Source organism: Canis lupus, chromosome 1 (genome assembly GCF_048164855.1).
Source record: "Canis lupus baileyi chromosome 1, mCanLup2.hap1, whole genome shotgun sequence".
Taxonomy (NCBI): Eukaryota; Metazoa; Chordata; class Mammalia; order Carnivora; family Canidae; genus Canis; species Canis lupus.
The window spans coordinates 22577589-22589720 of record NC_132838.1 but is presented as its reverse complement, the minus strand read 5'-3'; the positions used below and the strand labels follow the sequence as shown (position 1 = coordinate 22589720).

General features: G+C 41.2%; 1 protein-coding gene across 7 annotated transcripts in view; it reads left to right on the top strand.

Moving 5' to 3' along the window:
- The window catches only part of DCC (DCC netrin 1 receptor), a 1086838-nt gene that overhangs the window by 1050797 nt on the left and 23909 nt on the right, over positions 1-12132 (top strand). For all 7 annotated transcript variants that reach the window (XM_072822920.1, XM_072822912.1, XM_072822902.1 and 4 more), the window contains one exon: positions 3501-3713. In XM_072822920.1, the coding sequence (XP_072679021.1) occupies positions 3501-3713 (213 nt within the window). The remainder of the gene's footprint in view (positions 1-3500; positions 3714-12132) is intronic.

Here is a 12132-nt window from a genome sequence, read left to right as displayed (position 1 = left end):
TATTTCATCATTTGAAAACGAGGGCCCTGCCAGCACTTACTTGATTCTCACTCTGCTTTTTGAATTGCAAAAAGGCTGCGTTTTGTGGGCAAAGGGAGGTTTCCTTTGCTTTCCAAGCTCTGAAATACCATGTCACTGAGCCAGTTTGTTTCACCTAAGTGTCCTGAAGCTGGCAGCTGAACTGGCAAATGGGCTTATCCGACATGAGGGCTTTTGTCCAGTGAAGCTGTGGTTGTTGTGTTTAAGAGTTTCTGAAGCTGGCAGCTGAACTGGCAAATGGGCTTATCCGACATGAGGGCTTTTGTCCAGTGAAGCTGTGGTTGTTGTGTTTAAGAGTTTTGGCTGCCTCAAAGGTCAACAAGTTCTGAAAAGCATTTTTTTTTTTTTTTTTTTTTTGCTCCACATAAAATATAAGAATTGTGAATTATCTATGGAGAAAATATGTACCTTGTATTAGATGTTAGGAAGCTTATCATTTTTTATCAAAACAGAAATAGTGCTTTATGGATTAGCAATGTGTTTAGTCTCCCATTCCCACCTAGCACATTAGATTAGGAACTTTCCTTTCTATTATAAACGGTACTAAGGTTTGATTTTGCCAAAAAGCTGGTCCATCTGTGTTGAGCTACCATTACTCAAGTGTGTTCCCACTGGGATTCATGGGGACCACCTGAAGACCTGGGTATGGAGGACTGGGCATGTGGAGAATTTGTGTTTTTAGAGATGCTAGTCAGTAATGACATTAAAGAGAATAGGAATGGGAGGGGCCCCAAAATATTCCATGATGTCATCAAAACTTTTGTGAAACCTGAGGTTTTTGAAACTAAATTTTAGAAGACTAAAAAATGCATGTTTATTAAGTCTAATATCACAATAATATTTTAACATTGGTCTTTTCATTTCAAAAAAAAATGTAGAAGAAATAGAAAAGGGAAAATATGAAGGAAGGAATAAAGAAGCACATCACATAGTATGTTACTATTTCTTTAATGGCTGAAGCAATTTTTAAAATACGATATGAATTTACTACAATCTATCCTCAATAGAATTACTTAAGGCAAATTTCTATGGAAAAGTATGAAATTTATTTCTTTTCTTTAAAAAGATGTTTTTAATATGGTGATATGAACCTGCAATAAAACTGGCCCATTGGTAATAAAGAGGGACTCGGATATAGGTTCCTGCAGCTGCTTCTCTCTGATGTAGAGCTAAGATATACTGTGTTTTTACTTGGATACGGACCATTGTTCATTTTTTCCTTTAGGTTAAATATGAGTCCAGAGTAAAACCAGCATAATTTTTTTTTGCCTCTAAAACTATACTGTCAACCATCTAATTATACAACCTTTAAAATTTTATTTGTTTGTTTGTTTGTAATCTCTACATCCGATGTGGGGCTCAGACTTAGTAACCCTGAGATCAAGAGTTGCATGCTCCTCTGACTGAGCCATCCAGGCACCCCTAAGAATAGAAAGGAGAGAGAAATGGGTGTTCTTGTTATTCAAATTACACAGTCTTGATTGAATACAGAAATAGCTGTTTCTCTCTACTTTTATTTTTTTATTTTTTAGTTTTAAGTAATCTCTATGCCCAATGTGGAGCATGAACTCACAGCCCCGAGATCCAAAGTCACATGCTCTACTGACTGACCAATCAGGTACCACTCTTTCCTCTATATTCTTGCAATTTAGCTCCTTATAAACACCTACCTGAAGCCCCATCCCTTCTGCCCTTATCTGAGAACCCATATCACCAAGGACTTCTTTTTTTTTTATTTAATTTAATTTTTTTTAAGATTTTATTTATTTATTAATGAGAGACACAGAGAGAGAGAGAGGCAGAGACACAGGCAGAGGGAGAAGCAGGCTCCCTGCGGGGAGCCCAGTGTGGGACTCGAACCGGGACCCCCTGAGCCAAAGGCAGATGCTCAACTGCTGAGTCCCCCAGGCGTCCCACCAAGGACTTCTCTTAATGTTTTCCTTGCAGCCCAACCTTTTAACCCTGATATTTTGCATGCATGTGCCCCTCCCCTCCATGATAGGACTTTCTAGCTTAGAGATAATGTGCTTGTTTTGGTTAAATTTCTCTTGCCAGAGTTCTCTCCAGTTGGCTGTCTTGGTTACATTTTCTTTTTTTGAAGAAATCTTCTCTCAAGTCTTTGCCTGTTTACTAGCTCTGGTTGCTAGGTGGCTACATCCTGTCCTCAGCCAACCCTATTTCTCCCACCTCTCCCTTTGAACAGGGTAAGCCTCGAGGCTTCTCAGTGATCCAGAGGACCTCTAACCCTTCCTGAATATAGAAAAGTGAGTCTTAATATCAAATATCCTCTGAAGGCACATTTCACTCCTGCATATCTTTAATATAATGTCATGATCTTTGGTGTCTTTAATCTTTACTCCCTTCAGCATTATCAAATTTTCTTTCTAGCTCCTCTGCCCTTTGCCGACCTCACTGAGCCTCCCAGAGAGTTGTCTCAAAACGAGCTCACAAACTAATTATCTCAAAATATTTTCCGGTTAAAAATTCTCTTTCAAAAGTGAGATAGTATCTTCTTTCACTGCATTTTTCCCCCACTTACTCAATAGAACTTTCTTTAAAAATAAATCGTCAGAAATATCTTATTTCATCCACACTTAAACTTCCTATGCAGCTCTTTCCATTTACACTTTTCGCTGGACCTGTTGATTTTGAATACGAATGATAAAGTCAAGTCACAGGGTTCTTAGCATAAGAAACTGCCTTGCCTATATTTTAGTCCCACTCAACTGTGTTCTCTGGAGAAAAGGTGTGTTTCTTTATACAGAACTGTCCCAATGCCCAACGGCAGGCAGAAACGACTATGGGAAATCTCTTCAACTACAGTAATCGTACCGAAAATTACAAGGTTTGCTACCGGAGAGGAAAAATTACAATTCTGCATTCAGGCAACTCGCTCCAGCAAAGTCCTCTCTCATATAACTTTTTAGCTGGATGTACTTCTTTTTTGTCATGGAAGACCATGATAGGGGCTATTATTCGTACCATTTTATTAGCAATGCCTTGAACACCTGGAAACTGATTTGTTTGACAGTTGACATGGCGTTTTTAAATCGCAGAAAAATTGGCATATCGGCTGGTAGATAATAATGCAGCTGTAGCTGGGTTTGGGATATTGAATTTCACTGGCATTGCTACTTATGAAAGGAGAAATAATTCTTTTTTTTCTTGCTTCATCACTTATGATTACAGGGCCCTGCCGGTTCGGGCAATAGAGTCAGCCTTGTGTATATATTTTACTATTCTTCAATAGATCTCTATCCTGCTGGATCTATTTAAACCACTGTTTAAAGAGAAGTGCTGTTATGTCCCAGAAATACATGAAGGGAGAGGAGTGACATAACTTGGAGGAGAGCTTGGCCAGATCCTGACATACTTCTCTAAACGGATCTGGCGGCCCTTCGGTGGATTTGGGGAAAGCTTCGTCCTGGAATAATGAATGGCTTTTCTTGTCTCCATTGCAGCTGTGAGTGAAGGACCAGCCACCCAGCAGGCACCCATGTTGCCCCCAGCACAGCCTGAGCATCCCAGCAGCGAGGAGGTACCAAGCAGAACCATCCCCACGGCCTGTGTTCGACCAACGCACCCACTCCGCAGCTTTGCTAATCCTTTGCTACCTCCACCAATGAGTGCAATAGAACCGAAAGTCCCTTACACACCACTTTTGTCTCAGCCAGGTAAAGTGCCCATCTGTTCACACTTAAAATAGTTGTTATCTTTGGTGCCTCTCCTTAAGCATGAGGGTCTCTGGGAAGGCCGGGTGCCACCTCTCTGTGCACTGCTGATTGCACGCCCGGTGTGCTCCTGTCTTTATACTGCACTGGCCTTCATACTGCAGCTCACAAGTACCTGCCTCAGCAAGCAACCGGCTGGTTACAGGTGCCTTTCCTTCCTTTAGAAAGTCATTCCATGAATCCTGACCACGGCTGGAGAAGCTCCTGGTTCTTTAGTCTGCCACACGGATCCTTGAATTTAAGGCTAGAGGTCAAGGTACAAACACCTGAAAAACCACTTTTTAGAGATGGGTGTGTAATCCCATAAATCTGGGATAGTGCCTTTCCATAGTCCTCTCCCAGAGGTTCTTATTTCAGAGTTCCAGGGCCAGGAAGGAGTGTCAGAACCAGGGTAGAGTCCAACTTCTTAATTTTAGCAATGACAAAACAAAAGCTTAGATAGGATGGGAAGTAACACCTCTGTGGTGACAGTGATGTTGTGATCTAGGAGAACTACGTGTTTGATCACTCAGATGATCAAAATACAGTTCTCATTTATATTAGGTCTTCCTCCGCAGTTTCCGGGTCCTCTGGAGCTCACAGCTGCTGACACTCTAAAAATCCCCTTAGTACCAAGGGGATAAAGGTATCTTTAATTATGTTACTGCGTGTGACTTTTGGTGGGTTTTTTTGTTCCTTTGCTTGTGAACATGACTTTCAGACAATGCCCCCCACCCCAGGGGTAGGGGCTGGTTGCCAGGAGGACCAACCACACCATTAGAGAGTTGGACTCTCAATCCCACCCCCAACCTCCTGGGAGGGAGAAGGGCTGGAGGTAGACTCTACCGATGACCAGTGACTTAGTCAAGCATGACTGTGCAATGAAGTCTCTGTAAAAATCTAAGAGGACAGGGTTTGGAGAGCTTCCAGGTTGGTTTACACATGGGGATTTGGGAAGAATGACTGGTTGGGAGAGGGGCAGGGAAACGCCATGCCGTTTCTCCAGACCTCGTTCTGTGTATCTCTTCATCTGGCTGTCTATTCGTATCCTTTATCCTATCCTTTAATAAACTGGCAAACATGTTTCCCTGAGTTCTGGGAGCTGCTCTAGCAAATTAATCGAATCTAAGGAGGAAGTCATTGGAACCACCCGTCTGTAGCTGGCAGGTCAAAAGCACAGGGAGCAAGCAGCCTGGAGCTTGTGACTAGCATCTGAAGTCGGGGGTGGGAGGCGGTTTTGTATGGCTAAATCCTTAACCTGTGGAATCTGATACTATTTCTGGGTAGATCATGTCAGAATTGAGTTGATTTTTTTTTTTTTTTAAGATTTCATTTAGTTATTTGAGAGAGGGAGCAAGAGCACAGGAGGAAATAGGAGAAGGAGAAGCAGGCTCCCCACTGAGCAGGGAGCCCAACGTGGGGCTCAATCCCAGGACCCCGGGATCATGAGCTGAGCCAAAGGCAAACGCTTAACTGACTAAGCCACCCCAACGGCCACAAGTTGAGTTCTTAGGCATCCTGTTGATGTCTGAGAATTGGCTGGTGTTGTTGGGGGAACTGCCCCCAGCACTGGAATTAGGAACACCAACCTTAAAGAATCCCTTTCTAAGAAAATCAATTGGCAGAGATGAGAACCAGGGTCCCCAGTTCCCAATGCAGTGTTCATTTTATCACCTCAGGTGGTATCCAGTGGTGCTAATCCAGAGTTCCACTTTGTTTCTGTTAGGGATTTGGGGGGAAGGAAGGCAAATAAGGAGAGAAGAAGAGGAAGGAGGAGAAGGAGAAGAAAAAAGAGGAAGAGCAACAAATAAAAATAGGATAAAAGATAGGTCAATAGATAGATAAGTAGATACATAAAGATGAAGAACTATGTAGTGATTGAAATTATTTGAACTATTGAAATAATTCTTCACAGCCCCAATATACCAGGCATAAGACAGCAAAGTTCAGGGCTCCTGAGTAAATAGAGGTGGGGGGACACAGCTGGATTGGCCAATCTGCCATTTGCAAATAAACATCAATTTCTGTTACTCAAATTTGTATGCACCGCAACAGTCGGCACTGCATTAGATCCTATGCCTCATGATGACTGCGAAAACTAGAAAAGAGGGGCTCCCCGGGTGGCTCAGTGGTTTAGCGCCTGCCTTCGGCCCAGGACATGATCCTAGAGTCCCAGGATCGAGTCCCACGTCGGGCTCCCTACGTGGAGCCTGCTTCTCCCTCTGCCTGTGTCTCTGCTTCTCTCTCTCTCTGTGTTTCTCATTAATAAATAAATAAAATCTTTAAAAAAAAAAGCTAGAAAAGATACAATTGCAATTATGAATATTATCTTAATATTAAGAACCTTTCTTGTTCCTGGCACCATGTTGATTTATTCGTGTTCATGCCCTCTGGTGTTGGGCCTTTCTTGTGTGTGGTATGGATGCTCAGCTACCAGCCGACCCCTGGGAGGTGGGGAGGAGCACAGAAGGATGGGGGAGTCCATCCCTTGAGATGCATGAAGGAGGTCTTCTCTGACACACAGGCTCAATGGATGCCATCACTTCATTTCACAGGGAATATCTCTTCTAAGAAGCCCCCACTAGGGTGTTAAGCAGATCTGTACTGTCCCAACCCTTCTCCCCATCCCACAGTCTATAGACTTCACATGCATTATGGGCAGACTCTGCTACTTTCTAGTCCCTACGAGGCAAACTATGAGGTCTTTGCTAATTGAGACAAGGACAGTTTGAAGCAAGAGAATTCATTTAATGAAATTCCTGTGTCAAGAGCTCACTGCCTGGTGACTTCTGGTCGCGCTGGTTGCCACTGCAATACCGACCAAAAGAATAGACCTTGGAAGAGACTGGTATCCAGGACAGATAGCAGGCAAACTGCAGCGACTGACAATCGCTAACCCTTTATTGGACGTGTGTTAGATGCCTGGCATGCTTCTGAAGACTTGTAGCATCACATTTGATCATCAGAGCAAATTGGTAGGGTAGCTCCCTTCTCAACCCCAGCTCACGACTACAGAAACTGTGACACAGTTAATTTAAGTGACATAGTTAAGTCCGCACGACTACTGAGTGACACATCTTCTCCCACTCCTTTTGACTATAGAAAAGCTCAGGTTCTGAAATTTTAGGGACTCACCTGCACCCGTTAGCATGGGTCTAACTTATTTATTGACAAAAACAAAGATAAATTTTTAAAAACTTCTTACATCAAATCATTCCAAAGCTGATAAAAAGAAAAATGTGAAACATCTCGAATCATTTTGAGTTGAGGAATACTGTTCCCTCATAAGCCTTCCTCACTCACATTTTAACGAGGAGAGGTAAGAGGCTTAACTATTTAACGCTGAAGAATATGGATTTTATAATATCAAAAAAAAAAAAAAAAACGTGGGCCAAAGCTCTTTATACTGTCAACTGCTCTCTCTAGTTGGAAGTAAAGATTAGCTATGTTATCACAGTGAAAAAAAAAAAAAGATGAAAATACAATTCTGAAGTCACTTTTCGATGAAAATTTACCGTGCCAGAAGTATTTGCCTCGGAACACAACATTTGGAAGTCAACCCATGCTCCAGAGAAGTGTGGTGACAAAGAACCCTAATTTTAGAAAGAATCTCTAACAATAGACAGAACGAAGCACTGGCATTGTTATCTATTACTTATTGTTTTCTTCCAGTTACAATAATACGAAAGCAACCTTAAAGCCTGACCCAGTGGAGCATAAATAAGTATTATGTCTTTAAAAGATGGGAAGAGAGTTCCTTGTGCTGTATCTACATCTGTTCTCCCAAATAATAAGCATGTCTGAAGAACCATTCTCTGATCTGATGCCATGCGGGCAAGATCTCATTTTCTTTTATTTCTGTTGTACACTTAAGAACCTACTTTTTTATTAACTATCCGCCTCATTTTAACTATCACTCTTGTTTTTCCCTGAACTATTTCTTAAAAAACCATCTCTTCTGCTATATTTCCCAAAATCTCTGTGTTTTTGGTTGATTATACATTTTTCATGGTTCCCCTTTAAATGCCATCCTCCCCCACTCACCTTGAGGCATATCCTGCCATCACTTTGGAATTATTAAATGCCTTTCCTTTTCATGTTTCTCCTTCATTGTCTCACTGTGATTCCTGTTCATTTCATAATGCCTTACCTCATGATTTTCAAATAAGTTCCCCCTGCATTGCTTCTGACACATGGTAAATAGTATGCTTTTAAGAAAGGGCTGATGTTTACTTATTCTAATAGAAAAAGAAAATTAGCAGACTGACAAATGTATTAGCTGTGACATTAACTACATGCTTCTTAGCCTAAAAGATGAAATACTTAGGGCTTTCAACAAATTTTAATTCTGAGAAAATCATTACTTTAGTCAAACTGATTGATGAAGTAAAGTCATTCTCTTGTCGGCTTGGAATAAAAAAAAAATACCTCAAATAATTTTACTCTGGATTTCACAATAAAGGACTGAGTAATTTCTAATGAATTTATCTTTACTTACTGCAAGTAATTACTGTAGAATATGGTAATGTGAGGCATGGCTCTAATTTTTAAAGATCGCACCGAATGAGAAGCTCCTTCTGCTTTGAAACCATTGAAATTAGGATCGATGAAGCGGCTCTTCCCCTACTCATGTTCGTGTGTGGGGTTTTTCCAAGGGCAGCCTCATGGATCTGTGCCTCAGTTGGACTTCCAGGGAGGCGTGCGGACCTGTGTTTGCAGGATGAGAGGTGTAGGGCAGTGCATAGGATGCAGGAGCTGTCTCTCCGGAGTTGGTGGAGGCTTTTGTGGGATTTTTATAGTGAGAGGTAATTAGAAAGTCAGCCGGTTGTCATAACGACTGAAACTCTGCCTACCTGAAAACACAGATTCTTTCCTTCATTTTTTTTTTCCTTTCTTTGCACCTGCCGAATTAAAATTTAGCTTAGCAGACTAGAGTGCTTTAGGGCCTTTCTTACAATTCCATCCTCGCCCCGTGATAAAGTGGTTCTGTTTCTTAATGCTTCACGGTGAAGAACTGCGGCCTTTATGCATTTCGGGGAGGCTACAATCACTGCACTTTGCAAATCACAGATGTGGACATATAAGTGATTTGGCTTCGTCCCCTTTCAGGTTAAATAGAAAATGTTTGATGGAGTGTTGCGCTTACGGTGTTATAGATCTGACATAAATTCTACAAAAGGCCAAGATGGGGTGTGTTTTTTTTTTCCTTCACTAGTGAAAATTCCTTTTAGCTGCGAAATGATCAGCTGCACTTTAAATGAACCTAGATTAGGAGACCATTTGTCTTCTGAGGCTGTAATTCCAAAGAGAAAGAAAATGTGACCTCTTAACTAGTGACTTTTGGACTCAACAGTGACTGTTTTACAACATCGGCCCCCACCCCCCGCCCCCCGGAGTCCTGGCATCTTTGTTAAGGAGCCCGCGTGCTTTATTGTCCTCCATTTATACATTGCATTTCCACACTTTTTCATTTATAAGAGCAAAAACCTAGAACATTCTGATCTTCTCAGTCTTCGACGGATCAATATGTCACTGGACATGACAAGACCAAAACTCACTTCATTGTACTACGAAATTGAGTTTGATTTTCCCTCTGCAAATTGTGGCGTGTGCTTCAATTTGTCTGAGGACCGAGGACGAGGGGTGGGTGGAGGTGGCTGACAGTGGACAGGAAAGGCATTTGATTTATATTTTACGGCTGGCTGGGAAATCAGGTGTTCCTGCTATAGCCTGATCTTTTTGACAGGCCTCATTTCAGTAAATATGCTATCACACAAAACTGCCAATAAATTACTATAATACATTAACACAATTGCATTCCCTGCGCCACTTGTAGGCCACCTTGTGGGGTTTCATCAAGGATAGCACAGGAGTGTTCCAGCCTGTGGAAATCAGTCTCAGGCTGGGGTCATGGGAGATCAGACAAGCTTAAAGGGGTGAAACAAGGTGGCTTTTCTGGCCAGCCAGGTCAAATAAGTCATTGGCACAGCTAAGGAGGGGAGCTATGTTGATTTGACGTTATTGGGCCCAATACCACTATTTCAGAGGGGAAAATCACACTCTCTCCTGTTACGTTTCATCTCCCAGGTCTAAGATCATCTGCGGTTTTGTTTTGTTTGTGTGTTCGTTTTTGTAGGTAGCTCTTTGAAGTTGTCCTGTCTTCATTCCTAACGATTTTTTTTTTTTTTTTTGAGAGATGAAAGCCAATTTCCTTTGGTCTAGTCATCCTTCATTATCCCTTAGGAAAATGTAAGTCTGTCAAAATGGCCTTATATAGCACCAGCGTTTGTGACTTTGGAGCCTACTTGGTGTTTTAATGAAGTACTATTGCCTCTAGTATGGGTTCCAGTACTGAAAGAGGAAAAAGCTCTTGTAATTGCCACAAAGGGAGGGAAATGATTGCTAGACGAAACTTTAGGAGTAAGTCACATGATCCATGTCTCATTTATAAATGACAAAACCATAGCCTCAAAGACTAAGCAGCTAGCCCAAGGTCAACAATTGAGCTAATGGCCAAGTTTAAAGAATTCAGAGAAGTAGAACACTGAAGAGAAAGGATTTTATTTAACATTTTTGTAATGTGAATAGTTATTCTTAGATCAACTCCCATACCCCGCCCTTAGAAGGCTTCTAGAATGATTAGCTATTAAATATCCTTCAGAAAGAATTATTTCATAGAAGGCAGTTTGAGTTATTTAGCTTAGCATTTGAGTAAATGTTTTGTTCCTTCACGTAGGCTAGATGGAGGAAAGAAGTTCCAGCAGGAGTAGTGACTAGCCAGGGGCTCAGGACTAGTTCCTTTCTGCTTCAAGTCACTTGTCCAACTCATCAGTGTCCCTCTGACCTAGGACCATGGTAGGGAGCCAGGGAGCTGGCATCTGTTGCTTTCAGTACCATACACCGCAGGTAGCCAGGGCTTTGCAGTCCAGTAATAAAAATAATGAAGAATAGGGACCTCGGGGTGGCTCAGTGGTTGAGCATCTGCCTTCAGCCCAGGTCATGATCCTGGAGTCCCGGGATGGAGTCCCACGTCGGGCTCCCTGCATGGAGCCGGCTTCTCCCTCTGCCTGTGTCTCTGCCTCTCTCCCTCTCTCTCTGTGTCTCTCATGAATAAACAAATAAAATCTTTAAAAATAAAAAAAAAGAACAGAAGGAAGTGTAAAATGAAGGTATAAGTTAAGGCACATGACAATATTACTCAGATTGTGGGTTAGAGAATGTGAGGGTCAATGGGCATGAAAACAAACAGGTGGCATTTTATTAGAATTGCAAAACTCTATTGGGAGGAGGGAGTGAATGACCACAGCTGAGTCAAAATTTGAATCCATTCAATCAAACTTTTGCTCTATTAAAAAATAATAAGTGAAAATAATTGCACAGAAATGGTTATATTAATATATAAAATTGAGGTTAATTATCAACTTAATACAGGTAAACTCCGGGGGTAAAGTTTAGAATTGCCACCTACATAATCCTAAGAGACTATGAAAAAAGTCTGTTTTCAGAATTTGTTACCAAGTAGTCTACATAACTTGAAACATATAATTTAAGAATGTCTTTGGATTTTCCTGGGGAGTGGGTGGCCACATGAGTGCCAGAGAATGACAAAGAAAAGGGTGAGCAATAGGCTGTTTTCAAGCAGCAAACATTCCTTTCACATTTTCTAAAATATCATAAGTCACATGGTTGACTTCTGCTATATAAATGTTGTTTTTTATTAAATATCTTGAAGATCCAAGTGTCTTTTTTTAAAAAAATAAGCTTATGTGAAATTAATAAGGTTAAGGTTTTAGATTTTACCACCTCTTATAGTTTAGAAAGGACATTTCCAAGTGAATCCATGCCTAGCAGAGAAGTAACAATAATCACCATTACTGATGCAGAGGGAGACATTCAGAGAGCTCGAATAACTTGTAACTTCTCTAGGATCATGAGTCATTATCCTTGGGACCTTTATATAAGCCACAGTGGGCACTTCAATAAATATTTGGGGGAAAATAAATAAATAAATATTTGGGGAGCTGGTCAGAATGGAATAATAAAGGTAAGAGCCAGAAATTGAATTCAGGTCTTCCAATTTCAAGTCGAATGATGATTATTAGGTGAAGCAAAGCAACTTGAGAGTCGGTGAAAGGATTAGACAAGCTGAAAAAATTTCCAAAGTCACAACCATTTGATCCTAAAATATTATGTTCTGAGCTAGGAATAATATCTTATTCGAAAGCTGAATTAAATTGCATAGAGTGGGAAAAAAAAAACATTAAGGAAGCCACCACCCCTGGAAAGTCTATTCACTAATTTTACATGGAGAATGGTATCTGCTTTGTTCACCGGAAGACGGAGTGCAGCTCCGTGGAACTAGAGTCCTGAGTCTTTCCATTAT